Source organism: Lytechinus pictus, chromosome 3 (genome assembly GCF_037042905.1).
Source record: "Lytechinus pictus isolate F3 Inbred chromosome 3, Lp3.0, whole genome shotgun sequence".
Taxonomy (NCBI): domain Eukaryota; kingdom Metazoa; phylum Echinodermata; class Echinoidea; order Temnopleuroida; family Toxopneustidae; genus Lytechinus; species Lytechinus pictus.
In genome coordinates this window covers 10,732,198-10,755,999 of record NC_087247.1, presented here as the reverse complement: position 1 = coordinate 10,755,999, position 23,802 = coordinate 10,732,198, and the positions used below count along the sequence as shown (strand labels likewise).

The 23,802-nt window shown below is 37.3% G+C and overlaps 1 protein-coding gene across 2 annotated transcripts; it reads left to right on the top strand.

The window, feature by feature from the left end:
• Positions 1-444: 444 nt before the first annotated feature.
• LOC129257842 (tetratricopeptide repeat protein 23-like) lies at positions 445-23,802 on the top strand. 2 transcript variants are annotated; one of them, XM_054896254.2, is made up of 13 exons: positions 445-638; positions 9,796-9,983; positions 10,591-10,792; positions 11,420-11,543; positions 12,674-12,830; positions 13,899-14,027; positions 14,963-15,089; positions 15,948-16,030; positions 17,541-17,626; positions 18,969-19,096; positions 19,909-20,058; positions 21,081-21,163; positions 21,620-23,802. In XM_054896254.2, the coding sequence occupies exons 2-13, from the start codon at positions 9,823-9,825 to the stop codon at positions 21,741-21,743; spliced, it is 1,554 nt and encodes a 517-aa protein (XP_054752229.2). In that variant the 5' UTR covers positions 445-638; positions 9,796-9,822; the 3' UTR covers positions 21,744-23,802. The 2 variants fall into 2 exon arrangements, with proteins under 2 accessions (XP_054752229.2, XP_063952415.1); XM_064096345.1 differs by having other exon boundaries at positions 548-638; positions 12,674-12,835; positions 13,904-14,027.

The window sequence follows — 23,802 nt, the reverse complement described above, 5'->3', positions numbered from 1 at the left end:
GGTGCCGCATATCAAGAGTGGCATTGTGAGAAAGTACAGAAGTTCAGCTTAATGGTGATATAGATATCATTGAGGCTCAAAATAAAAAGTTTTGCACAATTTGCAAAAGAAAACAGAGGAAGAAAATTCAGTTTTGAGGCACATTTTCAGGCCAGAAATTTACTTATTTAACAAAATATTGTATACAAAATAAATGACCAATATGAAAGAGTAACTTTTACTCTATCTGATGGTGCAATAATATCTCATTTAACTTGAGGTTAAAACAGGTAAATTCTTAGAGAAAGAAAATCTCACGAATCACGAGATTTTGCAAGGAGGAGGATTCAGCCGCGAGATGATTTGGATGAATCTGGCCTTTTTGCTCATTAGCATAGGGACCTGCGGTCTGACTGTCTAGCTCCCTTCGGGAGCTTACGTATATACGTAAGATCGTATCTCTGTGAGTAACGAATTGACGCGCGCCCTCTAAGCACGTACGTTTATAAATTATCTAAATAACATCTAAGAAAAAAGGACGAATGGAATGGCTTGTCGTTGCTAAGCCTAAGAAAGAAGCACGAATTAGCCCTTGCAAAGTCTCTCGATTGATGTGATTCCATCTACGATTATAGAAAATATTATGTTATCGTTTTAAGGTAAGATAATTGTATCGAATGCCGGTTTAAGAGATTTTTATGTGATGAAGATTGAGGTCCGAGGATTCGTTCTTCTTCATTGCCCCACATATTTATTTGTGTGTACCGACTACCGGTACTGTTGCAGTTGCGGTGTGTACTTTGAGTTTGAGATACAGACACTCACTGATCTGAATATTCAGATCAGTGGATGCAGATGAGACTGAATTTTGTCTCACATCTAACTAGCCAGCACTTCAATGATGAGACAATAATAATGATAATGAGACAATAATGATAATAATATTGTTGAGACAATAATAATTATTAATAATCCCAGACTCTTCCATGTAGTCCAATACATATTATGGCTAAAATGTAATTTTTTCAAAAAGTTTTTATTTCAAATTATATTTTTCTTTCATGAGGACATAAAACAATATACTACCTGGGTTATATTTAGATTACTGCCCCAGGGGAATGGGTACTTTAGGAGAAAACCACAAATCCCTGATAAATGTTTTTACTCTCTGGCCCAGAGAGTAAAATTAAAAACATTTATCAGGGATTTGTGGTTTTCTCCTAAAGTACCCATTCCCCTGGGGCAGTAATCTAAATATAACCCAGGTAGTATATTGTTTTATGTCCTCATGAAAGAAAAATATAATTTGAAATAAAAACTTTTTGAAAAAATTACATTTTAGCCATAATATGTATTGGAGTACATGGAAGAGTAGTCCTTGCCTTACAATACATCACTATGACATCCCATATGCGGCCAATTTGAAGTCTCCATGGGTATAGTGATTACCAATATTTACAACTTTTAAAAACTCATAACTTTCTTGTTGTTTGCCCAATATTGTTCAAACTTTCACCTATCAACTTGTCTGATTTTTCTTTTCCTTATAAAAACAAGTTTTTATTTGGGTTGGATTCCCCTTTAAACAGTTTTGTAAATCATAGATATTGAGCCTCATTGTGAGCATTTAAAACATGCTGGAAAAGCAAGCAGTGAGACTACGCTCCGAACAAAACGAGGAAATTAAGCAGGGAAAACATTTTGTAAACAAGGCAGAAATTAAAAAAGTAACAAATCCAATTAATAGAATAAACACTCAGAAAGGAAATGCAGTTTCTGATCAAACCGAAATGGAAATCATCTCGGATTCGCAATTTTCTACCAAAACAGAGGTGACAAGTAAAATGTCTGAGAATGTAGGCCAAACGCATAGTAATTTCTTGAAAGGTGCTTCAGACATCACACTTATTTCTTTCTTTATTAGACTAATCAGAATAGTAACAAAGCCTGACTGTAATCCATTTGATGAAATAACACATATTTTGAAAGATGCTCTGGGTTTACATCCCACAGACGTTGATTTACAGTCGATTCGCAGCCTATTCTACTAGTCTGATCACCCTCGTGGCATTCAGCATTCTCCAGTGGAATGCACAGGGTCTTGAATGCCACGGGGATGAGCTAAATAGATTTTTGAATCAACAAAAAAGACCCTTAGAAATTATTTGTGTACAAGAAACTTGGTTAGAAGAGGGGAGGGTCTTACAGATACCAGACTATATATGTGAATATAGGAACAGAAAAGGAGGGTTCCGAGGGGGTTGCGCTATATACGTCCATTCCTCACTAAACTACAAAGGTGTTATCAAACACGATGATCTGGAAATCATATCATTAGAAATTTTATTGGATGATGAGATTTTAAATGTAGTTAATTTCTACAACCCGTGCAGCAAACTTAGCACAGATTCGCTGAATGAACTTTTAAAAAATGTGAGGGGGAAAAACTTTGTAATATTGGGAGACTTTAATGCCCATAATACATTATGGGGCAGTAAAAAAACAGATGCTAATGGCAAAGCAGTGGAAGAATTTGCAAACGAGAGAAATCTTGTTATCTTAAATGATGGAAGTGCCACTAGAGTAGACTACCACACGGATAATTTTTCTTGTTTGGATCTAACATTAGCCCCTCCTTGTACAGCGAACAAAACAACGTGGCAGGTCCTGAACAACAGCTTTGGAAGTGACCATTATCCATTGTTAAGCCAGTTGAACATACTGAAAGGGAATGGTACGCAAACAAAGATCGACCACTCTCAGTCTATCAGTTCAATGTTATCCACAAAGAATGTAAATTGGGATGAATTTAGGCGGCAAACTGATGAGCAGTGGAATACCTTACAGAAAGGAGGCAAGGTCATAGAGTTCGATTCTTTCATGGAATCAATTAAGATTACCCTGGAAAATTTGAAAGGACATCGAGCTACCAAGAATATTAAGAAAAACCCAGTACCATGGTGGAATAAAGAATGTTCCTCTAAAATAAAGGAGAGAAATAGAGTAAGGAGCAAATTGAAAAGTTATGTAATACCCCCTCCAGATTTATTGGAGGATTTTAAGAAGAAAAGATCTATTGCCCAGAAAACTTTAAGGCAAGCCAAAAGAGTTTACTGGGAAAAGTACTGTCAAGACATTGATCGTTTTACCCCTTTATCCGAGATCTGGAATATGATTAAAAGGATCAATAATGATGGTATTTCGCCTAGGAAAAACATTGTTCTCATGAGAGAGAATAGTTCCGTTGTTACTGGCAATGACGTTGCGGATACTTACGCCAACCACTTTAAAAACATAAACGATAGTTTTAAGGGCAAAGTTTTTACCCCTGAACAAATAGATATTGTTAAAAAATATGAGGACATCATATCATCATTTGGTGATGCTAAGGGTAGTAGTGTCCTTAATGAACCCTTTACCATGTACGAATTGAGAATATCTTTAAAAAAATGTAAAGAGTCTTCTCCAGGTAAAGATGGCGTTGGGTATGAAGTATATAAAAATCGCTAGAGGGTATTCATTTGTCTCGCAATCTACTATGGTCAACAAGGAAATTCGTGATCACTCTCGCAAAAAGTGTTCACTGGCTTTCTAGGAAATTCGTGATCACTCTCGCAAAAAGTGTTCACTAGCTTACAATGGAAGGTTTTGAACAGAACGCTTTGCCCAAGTGTCCTTCCACATGCCACCCTCGGGTGTGGAAGAGATACGTCGATGACACTTTCATAATCGTAAATAGATCCGAAACAGACAGCCTACTCTCATACATGAATAGCCAGCAACCGTCCATCCAGTTCACTCTGGAGACTGAGCAAGGAGGGAAATTAGCATTCCTTGACACGCTAGTCCAAAGACACGAGGGCGGGAAACTTTCCACTTCTGTCTACCGCAAGCCCACTCATACAGACCAATACATACCATATGATTCTCATCACGACAAATCGGTCAAGAAGGGTCTTGTTAAATGCCTGTTCGACAGAGCAGCACGTATCATAACTCACCCACCTGAACTCCCGAAAGAAAGAGCACACATACGTGGCGCCTTGTACAGCAACGGCTACCCACGCCATTTTATCAAGAACACTTTCAAGAAAAAACAACCACCAAGGGATCAGAAGGTTTTCAAGACTTGCACAGTCTTGCCATACATAGATGGCCTCTCACAACAACTTAAACGCCGATTAGAAGGTCACGGTATCCGAACGGTTTTCCGCTCGGACACCACCTTACACAAACAGCTTGTACACCCCAAAGACCCTATCCCTGATCACAGACGTGATGGCGTAGTATACAACATTCCTTGCCAGGGATGTGACGGGTCTTACATCGGAGAAACAGCCCGACCGATAGTTGAACGCATTTCTGAACACAAGCGCGATGTTCGGTTACAGCGAACCGACACATCCGCGGTGGCAGAACATGCTTGGGAGAAGCAACACCACCCAGATTGGGAGGGTGTACATTGCATTGCCAAAGAGAGACATTGGTATACACGCAGGATTAAGGAGGCTATTAGTATACGTCTTTGTCCTAACAACTTCAACAGAGACAGCGGGATCGACATCCCCGACTTCTGGATGCGAACCATCCGACAGCACAATACCCCCTTACCTGGCAGTGCACGCCGACCCGATCGTTCCCGGCCCCGAACGAGGGACCGCTCAGCTAGTCAGCCCCCGCCCACGGGAAACTAGCGAGCCCGCCAATTTTGTCTAATTTGCACATTGCCGACCCACGGCGTATTTGCATATACCCCCGGCTTATTTGCATATACGGATTACCGGCCGTACCGCATCCGACGCAACGGATCAATGCCCACCTATTGTTCGTGCGTACGGTCCTGGAGATTAGTATAAATAGAGTACGTCATCAGATAATTTTCGTCACTTGATAAAGAGTTGCAGCGGCACTCGAAAGCTCGTGAACTTGTAAGCTAGTGAACACTTTTTGCGAGAGTGATCACGAATTTCCTAGAAAGCCAGTGAACACTTTTTGCGAGAGTGATCACGAATTTCCTTGTTGACCATAGTAGATTGCGAGACAAATGAATACCCTCTAGAGATTATTTCAATCCGCAACAATGAACCTATTTAGTATTATATAAAAATCTCTCACACAAAGGGAGAGTGATAATGTTAACTATAATTAATAGCATATGGGAAACAGGAATTGTTCCCCTCCAATGTAAGCATTGCGTCATAGTCCCAATATTGAAACCACACAAGGAAGCTACAGACGTTTCTTCCTACAGGCCTATCGCTCTTAATGACTGTTTCATCAAAATAGTTGAGAAAATCATCAAAGAAAGAATGGTTTACGGAAAAACATAGTTTGTTACCATCTTGCCACAGTGCTTTTAGAAAGGCAAGAAGCACAAAAGACAATATAACCCAACTTGAAAATGACATTCAAAAAAGTATTGGGAATAAAGAACATACCCTGGCCGTTTTCTTTGACATGGAGAAGGCTTATGATAGACTATGGAAGGAAGGCTTGATTTATAAACTTAATAAACTTGGTTTCCAAGGCAACATGGTCAAGTTCTTATGGAACTATTTAAGCGGGCGCTCTTTCCAGGTCAGGGCAAATAAGTACCTCTCAGTTATACAGGACATAGAGGAAGGGCTACCGCAGGGTAGTTCCCTAAGTCCCGTCCTTTTCAATTTAATGTTGTCGGACATACCAATGGACGAATCTGTCAATATTTCTATATACGCAGACGACTGTGTTATATGGAAAAGTGGAAAAAACATTGATTTTCTAAAAAGAAAAGTACAAACCTATGTGAATATCCTAAATGAGTGGTTCAACAGATGGGGTTTTACCCTTTCTAAAGAAAAATCTGTTACTTTGCTTTTTAGTAACACTAACAAATGTGTACAGATTGAATTAGATGAGGTCCCCTTACCACAAAAGGACGAACATCTATTTTTAGGAGTAGTACTGGATAGAAAGTTAACATGGAGACCACATATAAATATGATTGTAACAAGAGCAAAAAAGAAAATAAATATAATGAAAAGACTAGTGGGAACTAAGTGGGGAAGTAGTTATAAAAGCCTTTTGACTTTTTATAAAGTGGTCATCAGGCCATTGTTGGATTATGCAGCAGAAGCATATGATTCAGCTCATGATCATGTGAAGAACTTCTTGTTGACTATTCAATACCAGGCTTTAAAATTGTGCACAGGGGCGTTGCCGGGTACCTCCCTGGAATCCTTACAGGTAGATACTGGTGAATTACCACTCGATCTGAGAAGATACATGCTTAGCAAGGTTTACAAAGCAAAAATAAGACAAAACGCCAAACACCCACTCCAATCTTCATTGAAGAACTGTTGGCAATTTGAATACGAAAAAAATAAGAAAGCACGAAAACCTTTTGGTTTGAGAGTTTTGGAAGATGAGATATACTACACAACTGAATCTTTTCAGTCTTATACACCCATGCCTCCTTGGCATCTCTCTCCACCAGAAGTGTCATTGAAGCTGCATGAGCTTGTATCAAAAAGTGATAACGTTTTTTATCAATATAACACAACTGTGGAGTATATTAATACAAATTGGAGAGAGAATCTCCATATTTACACTGATGGTTCTAGAGACCCGGTGCACGGCAATGCCTCTGCTTGTTTTTACGTGCCTGCTATGCGGGTAATCGAATGTAAAAGAATGCAAAATTTTACATCATCGTATAGATCAGAATTGGTCGCCATTGTTCTGGCACTGCAGTGGTTGGAAAATTTGAATGTTTATAATAAAGTGGTAATTTTTACCGATTCTCTGAGTGCTATCGAAGCAGTGAAGGAAAACAACGATGATAATTTCGTTAGAGAAATCATAAATACCGCTACTTGTCTAAAATATAAAGGTATATTGATTTGCTTAGAGTGGATTCCATCTCACTGTGGGGTTAATGGAAACGAAACGGCTGACTTCTATGCAAAGGCAGCCCTAAAACAAGAAATAGAGATAAATAATGGTTTGAATATCCAAGAAACAAAAAAGATTGTAAGAGTCCTTGCAAGAAATGAATGGCAGAAGAGATGGGACAAGTCAACTTCAGAATTAAGAAAATACCAGAAAGTTGTATCAGAAAAAACACCCTTTGATTATCTCTGCACAGACAAAAGTGGTGAAAAAATGATCCACAGATTACGTTTGGGAGGTTTGGGTTTGAATGACTTCCTTTTTAAGACGGGAAGACACACAACTGGAAAGTGTGATTTCTGCAATGAAAGAGAAACGATATACCACTTCTTATATGTTTGCCCTAGATTTATAATTCAACGAGCCCTATTACTTGCTGAATTAAATGTTAACAATATCTCTGATGCGGAACGTAAAGTGGAGAATCTCGCAGTGAAGACCCAAAGTGCACTTATCAGATATTTCAAAAGGACTTATAGATTTCAATTTGGTTTCCAGGATGGCAACCATTACAATAGGGTGTAGTCAAGATCTTCGTGACCATAATACTTTTCTGAGCAAGGTGTATATATAATATTATTCATCTTGGGGGGTAATTGTTTATGATGTAATCGATGATGTTTTCACCTAAATAGTCTATGTGTGCACCTTTCTTGTCACTTTCACTTTATCATATGGCCCTTGAATGTCAGTATTTACTCTACTGTAAATGTTTTTTTTTTTGTTAAAAAGTTATAAAAAAAAATGTTAATATTGATCTGATCGATTTGACATAAATTTTCACCTGCGGAATTTTAAAATGGAGTTCTACGAGGTATCGGATAGAGCGCCACCTGCTCACGTTTGAGAGACATAGGGAGTACAATTTGTTTGTACGCCTGAGACGCCCTCGAAATGTACCTCGAGCGGGCTTGTCAGGATAACGTACTAATACAGGGCAGGAGAGGTGGTCTTGCACGATTTCCTAAGAACTTTTCTTTCCTATCTTTCCTTTACTTTTTTTTTAACTGATATAGATTGAACAAAGAAATCATTCTTTTTTGAAAAAAAAAGGGAAAGCAAATTTACAAGGCAACAATAGTCAAAACTGACTAGTTTGCCTATTTAAAATAACAACAACAACATTTCCTACCACTACACTTCACTAACGCTACCCTCCACTACACCGAGTTCTTTTCTCTTAAAAAAAAAAAGAGAAAGAGATCGGCATAATGGAAAAGTAGACCCTACATTCATACACTTGTTCACTGCAACCACCCTGCCTGTGGGGAATCTACAGGTTGGACTATGGCATGCCAATGCTGTACAGAGCATACACTTTAAAAAATCATTGAAATATCACTTTTATGACCAAAATTACTAATTTCCATACAGTTGCAATTTATTTTTCATTAGTAACTTGGGAATAATTTTTGTATTCACTAGAGCGCTCAAAAACTTGAATTTTTGGCATATTTTGTGTACGCCCTCTATTGGTGGAAAATAATATGGCAAGAAAATTTTCATTTTTTATCTCTATTTTTAATTAAGAAAAAAATAATTTAAAGAATCAAATTTACTTAAGGGCCAAGTTGTATGACGAATAGGTGTAACGGAAACTGTTAGTGTAAAAAAATCAAGCATTTGTCCCAAAGAAAAAGAGAAAATAAGCCAAACATTGCCATCCTTATTTTGCCACACATGGAGATATAACTGAGAACAAGGTTATATCATAACCTTGTTCATTGAATGAGTGCATTCATACAGGTACTGATGCGCGTGCAAGAGAAACAAAAGTTTTTTGTTTGTATACGCATGACGTAGAGATGGGTGTTTTCAGGGCCCTGGAAATTTTTTTTTTTAAGTGGGGGTGATGATGTACCGGTAATTGTAAATTTGAAAAGCAAAACAAAAAAAGAGTGTTCACTACAAAATGAAAGTCGAATTAGTCCCGAGAAATTTGAAAAGCAAAAAAAAAAAAGGGTTTCACTTCAAAATCAAGGTCATTTTGGTTACATTTATAAAGTTTTACACATCTTTGCATTTATATTTGTTGTTGTTTGTATATATATATATCCAAAGGAACTGTTGCTGGGCTAGCGCCATTTGTGTCTCTGGACGGTGTGTGCTCTCAATACGATATCACAATTATTATCTTCCAGAATACATGGAAGTTGTTGCCTATGGAAAATAATACACACAGCACCCCCATGGAATTTTTTTGGGGCACTACACCCATGGCTTCCCAGGGCCAAGGGTGTATTCCCTTCGTTTGAGCTCTGTGTAAGGAAGCACACTCGAGCAATCACAATGCCTTTTTACCCACAATCATTTTTTTTAGTGTAGTAGGTTTCACGGTACACCATGTACATGTATCTTTCTTGGGCAAGTGTTGGTCCTGAAAAGGACCACCCAATCTCGACGTTTCGACAAGTGTGTTCTTGTCGTCCTCGGGAGAATGAGCAAAATTTGTAAAAGCAGGCCTTATATACTCCGTCGAAGTGCCGTATGCACGGTACCTAGCAGGGTACATGTCTCTGATTGGCTAAATAAGTAAGACCAACACTTGCCCAAGAAAGATATATGGTGTACCGTGAAACCTACTACACTATTCTTCCTCGCCATGGAAACCTTCAGAAGTTAAATCATTTTTTTCAAACAATTTTAATTTCAATACTAAATAGGTTCATTATTGCGGACTGAAATAATTCCTAGAGGGTATTCATTTGTCTCGCAATCTACTATGGTCAACAAGGAAATTCGTGATCACTCTCGCAAAAAGTGTTCAATAGCTTTCTAGGAAATTCGTGATCACTTTTTGCGAGAGTGATCACAAATTTCCTTGTTGACCATAGTAGATTGCGAGACAAATGAATACCCTCTAGCGATTAATTTTAATTTTGTTAGATACTTTTGGGAAATCAGAGTGACACCATGAGTTCAGACGATTCTTTTTTCTCTGATGGAAGTCGATCTGACCGAAGCCCTCTATCGGACGATGAAGATAAGCCGGACATCGGAGGTCTAGGACTGAAGGTTGTGGATATACCAACAGGAAGTCAAAGCTCTCAGAGATCTCACCAAAGTACATCGGGGTAAGACAAATTTAGCCATTAGGACAGGTTTTAATATCTAGTATCTGTACGCAATCTAAGATAAACTCGTATTTTGTATAAGTAGGCCTATGTGAATCAAGAATGACATGACTTCATTGATGACCAGTAGGTCTACAGGATTATCTCACTCTGGTATACCAGATGTTGATATCGCAATGCTGTGCTTATTTATAACTATGTCAGTGCATTAAATACACCTATATGGATGACTATACGTATTTTGATTTATTGCCCCTCCCCCCCAAAAAAAAGTGGGCAAAGAGTTCATGATTTCATTTGCCTATATACATCTACATCTGTTGTCTATTAGCATCTGCTCTCTCTCTCTCCTGTGGTATTATTATTATGATTATGTTGTGGTTTCAGGAGCCCAGTCGTTGAAAGTCTGATGACTTACTTTGGCTCCTCCATATTCTTATTTAAACTTCCTTTTTGTACCTTTATACAGTTAATTGACTATTTTAATTTATATTGTATGTTTTTAATGAGATTTGAAATGGATTGAATAAAAAATAAAATAAAATAAAATGAAAAAGCCTGTGATTACTTTGAAATCATTGCACAATCATTCCATAATGAATTCCAGATCAGATGACTTCTCTGATGATTCCCCACGCCGGTCAGCTCAGCGCAGCACCAGGGAGACGCCCTCGCCGAGGAGGAGGAGGAGAAGAAAGAAACATGCTGTTGTGACCCTCAAAGACGGTTCTGTCCTTGACCTCACTCCCCCCGAAGAGTTGCTACCTCAGTGTGAACGCAAGGCACGTTACTACACAAGCAAGAAAGAGGTGAGTATCTTCCTCATCATAGGTCTTTAGCCGATTTCCATCATATCTTGGCATTAATTTGATAAAATATTTCTGAAATGACTCAAATTTGGCATTTAGATCGTGCACTAAAGCTATAAGAAAAGATAATATTTTCCCAATCACTAATTTTTAAAGCAGGGTTTTGTCATGTCTGATCACTGTGAAAAATGTTTTGGAGCCTTGTTGTATCATGTCTAAACTATGCTTGAGAAGTGCTAGCAGCATCATGGATATTGTTTTGTTCTCAAGGTTGAACGTCCAAGGGTTATAGGTCAATTTATGTTTGATTATTTGTAGGAAATATTTATGATATTCCCTTTTGGCATTTTCAGAGACTGACAAAGCAATCAGGTAGTTGTCTCGCTACACTGGTTTAGTGTTTGGAATTTTTGGTCATGAGGTCAAAGTTCCATGGTCAAAGGTCAATTGAACTGTGGTTATATCAGGAGAAAACTATTTTGTGATGATAATAATAATGATAGTACTTGGTTCTTTTATAATGCATTGAACATAGGAGATTGCATATCCCTATGTGCTCAAGAAGTAAGAGAGTATATGTAAAGTAAGATTAGAATAGTTTTTTTTTTACTTTTGGCCTTTTCAAAGACTGATAAAGCAATCAAGGAGTGGTCTCGCTACACTGCACTTTGTCGACTGGTTCATGGTTTAGAACACTGGAAGCTCGCCGAGGGATACGTTTTCCTGGCTCATGCCTATCTCACTCTGAGAGGTAACTATCTTTTTTTTTCTCAAGTAATGCTAATATTAGTAGTTTTATGCATGCATTCTGATGCTTTGATCAGGCTTTTTATAAGAAAGTACAATGATGAGTAGAAATTTGTCATTATGTCCGTCTTTGACCTTTTCCATCTCTTTATCAATTCTTTCCTAAGTCAAATGGGTGAGAGTTTTCACACGTTTCTTTGAGTTTTTGTGTATCCAAAATGTATGGAAGGATGTACTGTTCACCATATTTAGCCTATTAGAGGGGGGGGGGGCTTCCTTAGTCTCCCCCTTGGCGGTTTTTTAAAATTAATCTTTAATGCTAAATTATTGCACCGGGATGTTTCGTTACTTTTTAATTCAAGTCTTGCGCAACTTTCAAGACCACCAAATTTGTTACCTTACAGTTTGTAAGTGCATGTCAGGCCCAAAACTGCTATAAAAACTACATGATTTCATTTAAAAATCCAATAGTAGGCTCTGTATGTAGCAAAATTCAAAAATATTTCATTACTTTTACTTTTTTTGATTAAAAACAATTGTTTTAATGTTACTTATGATCGAAATAATGTTTCCAATGATATCAATTGACTTAAAAAGAACAGTAAAAAAAAAGAAATATATACCGTATGTAAAGACAATTATAAGAAACCAATAAAAATGCAAAATAGGGACAATTGATACTGCTATTGTTCAATTTTACAGTTGATAGGAGTCCTTAAAAGTGTATCCCGACCAAAATTTATTAGTTAGCTCCCTAGCTTAATTAAAAAGTTTTGCAGTTAAATTTCTGATTAATTTTGGATTAATCAGCATAATTAATTGATTAAAAATGAATTTGAATAACTTTGGTAAAATCTTATTTTGGAGATTCTGTTGAGGATGAAGTGCATGCTGATTTTGGTTGCGAACATGTAAACAACAGCCAACATCCGAAGGGGGGGGGGGCAAAGTTTAAAAACGAACATTTCTAATAATGTATGCTAAGTATTTATTTTGTCATTTTGTCTTCAAGCTGTGCGCACCGGAATCGGTAGACTAGCTTAGCCAGGGTAATATAGGAGCGCCTTGAGCACCTAGCAAGGTGGATACGTGCGCTATAAAAATCCTATATTATATTTATTATTTCAAATCCAGGGTTACCGGCACAAGCACAGGCCCATTCTGAGACAGCTAGGACTATCATGCTTAATGGTCTTCATACGTCGGAATCAGACGAATCCAAGAGTCAACTGATGGGAAAGCTTCTGCTCATGTACTATGTACTCGGAAGAGCCCTCACATTACTCAAGAAATATCCTTTACAATCGAACAGTGTGTGACATAATTTAACACATAATGGTATATAATGATACATTTCAGTGCATTTGACATGATACATTAAGACACATGACACTTTTTCACACTTTTTTGAAACAAAGTATAACATGTTATGAATGACGGTCACACTTTGCATTGCATATTTGTTTTAAATTTAGACTATTTGTGTAATATTTGTGTAATTTAAGCTATTAATTCCCAACATGTTTTCATGAATCTTGCTACCTAGCTGTTTGATGGACAAGACAACAATATTTTGAATTTTACTCATTTTGAGGCAAATAGTTGTAACCATATTGTCGGTAGATTTAAGATATAGATCTAGTATGTTTCTTTAACCTAATTCGGTGAAATCTCAGCCTAAAATCAAGCACACCGAAGATCACAAACACAGATGCGCACATGTGCGACTAAAGTGTTATTATTTTGCCCAGGTAAAGACCCTTCACTGGCAGGATATGCATTCTTATTTTGCTAATTTCTCAGCAATTACACATTTTCTATCAGGATCATTTGGCACATGATTGTTATTATATATGCATACAGACACTTGGTTGGTCATGCTAGTGGATACTGTTTAAAGCTAAATTACAGTAGTTGCAGTAAAACACTAATTTCGTGAGAAAGTCTGTAAAACCAAGGTTAAGTATGACTTTATCATCGTGGATCTAGATCTGGTACAGTTACATAAACTGAACTTTGTGAAATCATAAAATCTAAGCTGAAATACGATCACACTGAAGATCGCCAACACAGATAGGCGCACGTGGGACAGTGTATTATTATTGCTGGAATAAAGACCCGACGGAAGTGACCGAATCCGCGCTTATTTTGCTTATTTCTCAGCAATTACACAATTTCTTCCAGAATCCTTTGGCACATATTTTTTATTCATACAAACAGACACTTGGGTGGTCATTATATTAGATTCTGTAAAAAGTCATTTTGAGATCGTTACCAGAACTGGAAGTTACCTTTAATAGCACTCATTTTCAAATCATTTTCTCGACTGGCCTTTATGTTTCTTTAACAAGATTCTTACATATCAGGAGGCAGAGCAGAACCTGGTGAAAGCCGAGAGGGTTTCACAAGAACTCTCCAAACTGACCGGAGAGAGGGAGTCTTCAAGAAGAATTCAGTTGGATATTGACATTGCGATAGCTTTAGCCAAGTTAGTCATTCATATAAGCAAACAATGAAATAGAAAATAGATTATAGATTAAAAAATATATATATAAAGTAACATGAAGAGGTTTAGTGAAATTAAGCTAGATAGAACCATTTTTTACCATCATGCAAATTTTTGTGGCAGAGATCTTGGGGAGGGGTAGCAAGATCCCCTCCCCCCATTGACAAGTATGAAAATACTATTTTGGTTGAAAATGGGACCTCTTTCGTGACACATAAAAAAAAAAGAAAGATAGGTTCTTATAGTCATCTTATCATTTACAATCAAGGTAATGACATTATATCCACCCAACTTTTAAAGGTCTGCTTATGATAGCAGGCCTCTGTATTTAGCTTTTTGTTGAATCTTATTTACTTTTTAATCAATATGATTGAAAATATATATTCATTTTGTAAATCTAACTATCAAAATTGAGTTTACAATAGAAATATACATTTTTGTACTAGATTGTCTCAATAATGATTATAATTGATGATAGGCATTTATATAGCTCGCTCTGTCTAGAAATAATTTATTTTGAGGTGCACTACCGCTATTACCCCTGCTTTAGCTAAAAAAATGGAGAAAATTGTGCTTAAACAGAGGTGTTGTGGCTCAGTGGATATGAGTCCGGACTTTGAACCACAAGGTCCGGGGTTCAAATCCCACCGCAGCACTCGTGTCCTTTGGCAAGGCGTTTATCTACATTTGCCACTCTCCACCCAGGTGTAGTAAATGGGTACCCGGTAGGAAGAAATTCCTTGAATGCTCGAGTGTCTGATCAGGATAGCCGTTCTAAAGCCAGGATAATCGCATGCAGCGCTTAGAAACATTTGTATAAAGCGCTATATATATGTTGCATACTATTATTATTATTAAAATAATCTAACAGTAACTCGATATCAAATACCATTCTGTGTACTTTATATTTTTTTCAGATTGTATGCTAAACAGCAGAAGTTTGCACTTGGGTCCGGCTTCTACGAGAAAGCAATCCGACTTACAGAGGAACAGTACGGGAATGACAGTCCGGATCTGATACCCATCTATCAAGACATGGGAAGAATATCCTTTGTTCATACGCTGGATTTTAACGTTACAGGGTCCTGGGGAGCATTACACGACAGGACTTGTCAGATATGTTATCCGACAAGTCCAGTTTTATACGACAGTGCTTCTCAGCCAATCAAAATCAGGGAAAGTTTTCAGATCTGACAGCTTGTTGGAAGAAAATGTTGATGAAACGCTCCCCTGATCAGTCTAAGACTCCAAGGGTGGGCTCGTTGATCGGCTTACCGAGTTTCAAGGAGTTGCTTGATGTTCAACAGGGAATAATTCCCCTGGTATGGCATCGCGATTTGCTCCTCACTTTTCAAAGACTGCACAACAAAGAGTCTTTTGTGTCGTAGATTCCTACAAAGGATTGTCCAGAATTTAGTTGAGAGAACATTTCTCTTATGGCCCAAAATGCTAATAAAATTTGGGAGGCAAAATTCCCTGTGCAATTGCTGCTATTCAAGTACAAAAAATTACTCTTATGAGTTTGAATGTGATTTAGTGCATTAGATATTCATCGCTGCAACTTATTATATTATAAGGGAGACATACTATACCCTCATGTATGAAAATATGAATTTTTTATGAATCGATGTAATAACATAAGAAAAAGGAAAATGGAGACATGACATGATCAGCCCAGCTAATGAATATTCATGATGACATGCATATAACTATTTTTGCTAGACTTTGAAATTCAATAACTTCCTTATTTAGCAGATTTTGATGAAATTTTCAGCATTTTGCTTGGTCAATTTTACTTTATTTATTTAGATATAATTATTTTTAGCCTGAAGTACCCCATTAGAGTAAAAATATTGTTAATGCATCTTATTCAGATGAAGATTCCTTGACTTTTGAAATCACTTAGAACAGAGCAAGAAAGAGCATGCAAACCAAGACAAGGCAACGGAACACTTCTTGCAGGCGCATTCCATTGCTGTGGCAAGGTACGCACACTTGATGATCATCTTTCATTATCAAACTTTCAGAATCGGTTGGACAGTGTTTGTGGTTTAAAGGGGAATGAAACCTTTGAAACAAGTAGGTTTGTGTGGAAACAGAAAAATCAACGAATGAGATCAAAGAAAGTTTGAGAAAAATCGGACAAATAATGAGAAAGTCATGAGCATTTGAATATCGCGATCACTAATGCCATGGAGATCTTCCAATTGGCAATGCGACAAATATGTGGGATGTCACATGTGAACAACTTTCCCTGTGATGGACTATAAAATGCCCCCCAAATGTCTCTTTTTGCTCTTTCTTATTGTGATACAAACTCTTTATCCATAAAGTATTCTTTCAAACTCTGTATTACATGCCCTCCTATAGAAAGAATGTCATGATCTACTGATAAAAGAGGCAGTGTAAGTGAAATATATAGAAAAGTAATGGCGAAGTTGTTCACATGTGACATCACACATCTTTGCCGCATTGCCAATGGAAAGATCTACATTACAATAATGATCTAAAGTTCAAATGTTTATAACTCACTCAATTTTTCTCAAAATTTCATTTATCTGTTTCTTTGATATTTCTGTTTTTGCACAAGCTACATGTATCTTGTTCCAAAGGTTTCATTTTCCTTTGACTTTAAATTTAAGTACATGTAGTTGCAGCAGAAAATGATTTCATGAGACAAAGTCAAGATTAAGTGTCATCATATCGTTGTAGATCTAGAACTGATAGGTGTTTCATTAAGCTGTTCGTAAGTTACGAGTGACTTTACGAATTATTGGTGATCCTTTCTTAGGCACTATAAAATCAGCATCCATGAAAATGTGGTTTATATCATTTACCCACACGAAAGGATCACCAGTCGTTCGTAAAGTCACTCGTAACTTGCGAATAGCTTTATGAATTGCCCATCTGGTTCATTTTCATTTACCAAAGAGCATCAAACAGAAGCATCTTGCATTTACAAACCTTGGTAAGGAATATGAAAATCGATCACGCGGAAGATAATCAACACATAAGCACATCATGGACAGAGTAATTTCATTACTTGGAAAAGCCACGACGGCTGTATCTGAGTGAGGCTCTGCATGTAGCACATATTGAACTCTTGCAGTGTCATGAACAAAAATATTTTAGCTAAATATTTTTGCTATGTAAAACATTGCTCTATTAAGCTTAGGAGTCATTCCATGAAGCCGATTGTAAGCAAGGCACAACAATGCTCGACTGGTTAAATGTCCTCCTATTAACTAGGTACCCCATTTTCCCCCCTGTTTCTGTTTATGGCAGTGAGTCAACCTTATTCCAATAAAATAAGAAACTTTGCATTGAGATGCTTCTTAACAAGAAAGGGTACACATAATTTTTTGTGTGTGACTATTTATCCGAAATGGGGTGCCAATTCTGTACTTTTTTTTTCCAAATGGGACGGCGGAGTCTGGATGTTGTGTGAAGAACCTAAATTGACCTTTCTTTTGATCGTTTCTCTACATCATGCAGGTACAGTGGGCAGAGTGAAGAGGTTGCCGAGACAGCTCACGCCCTTGCCCTAGCTTATTCAGAATCGGCCACGGCGGAGGCAGAAAGTAAGCATCTTTGTTCATTGGTGAAATTGTAATACAGAACTATGATATCAATAATATTAGATGTGTATATCAGTCATGTATTTATTACCAAAGTTGGTGCAGGAGTACTTTTCATACTAGGTGCTAAGTAGGTACATCCGAACACACTGACCCGAACTCACAAAGGTGGATTTGAAAACCACCGGTTGAACCCATGGTTTATGCAGATTTTCTGTATGAGTTACGCTTTTAATTTTACCGCGTATACTGAAAAGTATCCAATACTGATGCACGCTTTTTTCACATTGTGCCTAATTGATGCCTGGTGCCATCGTTAAACTTGCTATTTTATTCATGAGTCCACTGTTTTGAAGTGTGGACTTATGTATTAATTTAAAACAATGGACTCATGAATAAAATAGCGCGGATAAACGTGGCTACAGGCGTCAATTTGGCGCACTGACAAAAGCGCGCATCAGCATTGGATATGTTGTCATATTTGCGCTAAAACTTATACAGGGAATCTGCATAAGCCATGGGTTCAAACGATGGTTTTCGAAACCACCTCTGTGAATTCGAGCCAGTGGTCCTGACCATTTCTGTCGGTACCCAGTTCGAATTTATTACAACCAGGGCACTCAAATTATTATTTGCCAGAGGTGTGCTAGCTGGAAAAAAAAATAGATAAAAAGGAAATGAATGAAAAAATCTAATATATTTCACTGTTCATTTAAACTGTTACACGGTATTACAAACTTTATGAACCCTGGAAAGATGATGTGCATGCTTGACTTCTTAATTTTCCTCCCTTGAAATTAATAGCCTCTCATGTTACAATATGATACGTTCTGTTTGGTGCCACCATTTTGTTTAAAACTTTACTCCTCATCCCCAGAGGGCTCTATATCATCATCATCATCACCATCATCATCATTCATCATCATGATCATCATCATCATCATGATCATCATCATCTTCATCATCATCTTCATCACCATCTTCATCATCATCTTCATCATCATCACCATCATCATCATCATCATTATCATTGTCCCCGCCAGTGAACGGGGCTGGCCGGATTCATCTCACACTCGCGGAATTGCCCTTACCCTCTCCCTCCTTTTTGCCCGATTCGGTCATCACCATCCTCACCCCGAACCTCCTATCGTTCTCCACTTGCCTCTTTCATGTCTTCATTGGCTTTCCCCTCCTCGAACCCAAAAGCCTTTCTTAAAACATGCCTGTCATTCCTCCTCAGCACGAACCCCATTCGCCTTCATCAACAGGTCCACTGCTTTTTCTAAACCGAACATCAGTCAGTTGTCAATGGGTTAATTGTTTTTTTTTTTATTCCTTCCTGTAGCTGCTGCTGAACAGTATCTGAACGAGAGTCTCGGGATCAGACAGGTTCTTTTTGGTCCTCATCATGCTAAGACGATATCAACCCAGGACGATCTGTGTCGGCTTCTCATCCGCACAGACAGGACAGATGTAAGTTCTTATATCCAGGGCTTGTTATAATAAAAAAAACAATATAGGATTTGTATAGCGCACGTATCCACCATGCTAGGTGCTCAAGGCGCTCCTGTATTACCCCGGCTAAGCTAGTCTACCGTTTCCGGTGCGCACAGCTTTTTAAGGAATTATTTCCTGCCGGTAGCCTTTTACCTAACCTGGGTTGGGTGCAGCACAATGTAGGTGAATTTCTTGCTGAAGGAAAACACGCCATGGCTTGGAATCAAACCCATGTCCTTCAGATTGAAAGACGAGAGTCTTAACCACTCGACCATGATGCCCCCATAAAGACTGTTTCATAAGGACTACAAATTATAGGTTTACTTATACGCTTAGACAGGACAGATGTAAGTTATCATATCTGTGGCTATTTTTCATTAGATATACATACTATGATAACTGTTCGCTCTTCCTTCCATTTCTACCGAAAATGGTGGGCATTCATTTGCCAATGCAGCTATGGAATGCACTTTTTAATTATAAGAGAAATAAACATGATTTAGGTAAGTTCAAGACTTCCCAAAGAGTGTTTATGACTTGGTGCCCAACACTCTGGACTAACTTTCCAATTTTGTATCGTGATAAGTACTTAATTATGTTTCATAAAATTCACAAAGGGATGTGCTAAGTTACTTGTATGTGGAATGCGCTATAAAAACTGAATGTCATTATTATTTCATTATTGATATTATTGTTGTTGTCATTGTTGTGGTTATTATTATTAATGCTGTTTTGGCTTTCACTTTTTACCATCACACTTACTTGATCTTTGTTTTCTTTCATATTAGGAAGCAGTTTCTCTGTTGCGGACCTTAATAACCTCAAAGAGCGCCACCTTTGGTGACCTCAGTGCCGAGGTCGGAGAGGCTTACAAGCTCTACGGATCAATACTCATGTCGCAGGGGCAGCTTGAGAAGGCTCTCAAGTTCTTCAAGAAGGTCAGAATTTCATTTTCATCCCGCTTTCATGTCAGAAGCGAAACACAGGCACCGCAAAAAAAGGAAATGTTTGATATTTCATTGTCATGAATTAGTCGACAACTACCACTATCGGTATATTGAATTAGGGAATGCAGGTGAGACATTCCGGAGATGTTCCATTTGTTGAATTTGGGGGTTTTTAAGAATTTTTTTAAATATGAATTTCCTTACATCTACATGCTAAGTATCCCCTGTAAATGTGACTGATGGTGGAGTTCGTATGGTGAGAACTTGGCGGCAAAAATATATATAGACTGGGACTGAGGGCTAAATATCCTCTGAAAGTTGCAAATAAGCCTTTGTGTATTACTATTTGATAAAAAAAGGCTAGTTGGAATAAGTAGAAGCATGAAAATAGCCCTCGTACACAAATATGGTAACGTGACATTTGCTCTTATGACAGTTGCTCCTCTGCTAATTTTTCCGAAGACATAAAGTGTGGGTTAGTGTTGTGATAGTGTTTTTGGTTCAGAGTCTGGTGATTAATAGGAGTAAGGTTGGAAGCTTGGGGTTTATGTTTTGTTTAATGTGTGGATTTTTCATTAGGAGCAATTGTCGAAACTATACCCTCCTCCTCTTTGGGTAAGGGGACAAAATCACCCTGATTGAATGTCAGGGTGATCAAAGAAATAAAAGTAAGTTCTTTTAAAAACTCTACATAAACTACGACGGACAAAAACATTCTCATTGAAACCGTGATCATTAAGAATCAACATCAAACACAAGGGATTTCTGACTCGTCCTTTATGCAGAAATAAATGTAAGTTCTTTTAAAAACTCTACATAAACTACGACGGACAAAAACATTCTCATTGAAATCGTGATCATTAAGAATCAACATCGAACAAAAGGGATTTCTGACTAGTCATTCAGTCTTTTATAAAGAAGAGCGTTTGCTCTCGAAATTCAGACCTTATTGCTCCAAGAGAATTACTTGTGATTTACAACGATGGCGGTTCTGCATTTTTTTTTCTACTCAGAGCTACAACATCGAGAGTACAGTGTATGGACCCGGTCATAAGAAAGCCAAAGCCACTCAACAAACTATTGATATGCTCCTGCAGTAAGTGAATCCCACTTTATCTCATTTTCTGTCTGCCCCTCTTGGACTTTCCTATCCATAAACATCTTCACTCTCTCTTTTCCTCTTTTTTTTATCCCTCTCTTCCATTGGTTGCTCTCATCTCCTTCAGTATATCTTTCTTGGCTACTTGTTTCTTTTGTTAAAATGTTGTTCCATTTGTTGCCCTTTTCTCCATTTATTTTGTGTTTTGTAATCTGTATCATCTTTATTCTATCCTTTCCTTTACATTTTATCTTATCGTCTTTTGCTTTTTGCCTTTCACTTCGTTTATTTCTCTTATTTGTTGACTTACTTGTTTGTATCTTTGTTTCTTGTTCTTGACCATTTTGTTCATCACTTATGAACTTTTTTTGTATACATACAGTATCTGAGAAAAACATTCTCATGAGACAAACACGAAAATTGACATGTTATTTGTGTATCATGATTTTACAGGTCTCCGATGCTGGCTGCCAAGGAAGGCCAGACCAGGGCGGGGCAACTCAAGAGCCGACCGAGATTCAACGCTACGGTAGGGAAGACTGCTCCTTCAGGGAATGTCAAGTCTGCCTGGGATTGATAAACACACCAATTATTCATAATTTGATTTTTATTCATAAACCATATTTACCTATTGCCAACTTTTTTTTTTTTTTGGGGGGGGGGGGAGAGCGGATTTGATCAGATCAATTGCTACTTTGGTAGATTTTTCTGGACAATTCATCCCTGGTTTTTGGTTTGAATTACATCAGTTTGAAATCAGCTTTCGTTTGCATTTGACTGGGGGTGGGATTGTCATCACAAGGTATAGATATTATGTTCTTGCAAAATCTTGTAAAAAGTGTTTTTTCATGGTTGGGTGATTGATGTACATGCATAAGGTGTCACTTACTTTTTACAAAAGCTTTAAAAAAAGTTCTTCAGGAGCTGTTGTGTCTGCCCTTATGGAAATCAGGGATTAAGTGGCTTCGTAAACTGTAGCCCTTGTAGTGTCTACTGGTGCCTCATAACGATCAAATTAAATATCAGCCCATTTCATGTACACAATTGTTTAGAAATCTTTGATATGAGTTCTTTTGATTTCTTCAACTGTACAACAAAAAGACGAACTGTAAAAGGAATACTGAAAATAAATATAGATGATAAAATGTACAACTGGATTGATTATGTTCCAATGAATATCATATTGTATCAGATATTATTGGGTTTTTCCTACTACTGTATTCATAGAAATGTGCAATCCCTTTATTATGAATTGTAAATTTATTAGTGTAATGTTGCTGAATGTAAATTAGTGATAATTACTTGTAGATACTTGCTTTGCTCTATTAGTGTCTGTATCTGCATTGTGGAATATTTTGAATTAAATTTGTCAAATTACTGTCAGTTGTATAGATTTGATAATTTCTTGTTTATGACTTCCTGTTTGTATATGTATTTATTGTAATTCTATTTATAACTTCCTTCGCCTCTTTTTATCATGTTGTGGAATGTTCTGATTGTAGATATGAATGAAAAAAATGTAATAGTGTTGAACTATGATTGAAACCATGAAAGAGTCTCACAAAGAGTCACAAAAAGATGTCTATACACACCTTGTTTGATGAAATTCAACTTATACACTGGGCCAAACACGGTTGAGAGGATAAAACTTTCCAAACACTGCAAATGGCGTGATATATCTGGGAAGCATTTCAACAAGTTTTCAGCAAGTTCCTTTGAGCCCAGTCAATTCACTACTCTCTGGAGCAAATACGGCAATTGTAACCCCAAAATTCTTCTTAGATTTGTTGCATTGTCTCCATTATCATTCATTATATATCACCACTCTGTGACACCAGGGCCCGTCTTACGAAGCGTTTCAATTGATCCGATCAACCACAACTATGGACGGCCAGCGCCGTCAACATCTAAAATGCAAATTTGTTCAAAATATTTTCTAGATATGATTGTATATTCATACATTCACCGTTCTCTTGAAGATTCAGTGTGATTCTTTTTGTTTACTAAGGAGATTGTATGGATGGGTTTCTTCCATACAGTTGAGATTGATTGGATCAATTGTAACTCTTTGTAAGACAGGGACCTGAGCTCCAAAGCTTATTGTCCCATTTGTTGTCGCTGTTAAGCAACATCATTAAGAGAAATTGCGTATGTACAGTCATATCAAAATTATCTTATGTAAAAGTGAAATAACCTCCGAGATTGATGCAGTTTTCCATAGCAGAACCAGAAAACTTGTATTATGTATTGTTTACCTTTTCTATAAGGTCAAATCTATTCAAAGTCCAACATCAGGCAGGATCCAGTTACACCAAGGTTAGCGATTGATCGTATGCTTGATTTTTACAATTGATTGTACATTGTATTCAATGTAATCAATCGTAGAAAAATGTTCTACGGTCATTGCTACGCTTTGTGTTACGGGCCCCTGGTCCTATTAGATACTAACATTGAGTAAAATCCTCCAGAGTACTCTTAAATATACATGTACATATTTGTATTAAAAATTAATCTTGTCTATATATAAATATTGTATATAAAGCCATGAGAATACCGTTTGTCTTTCAATATCTGTAGAATCTTGTGCAACTCTTTTGTGACCATGTTTTCGTAGCAATAAAATCTTACAAATTCAA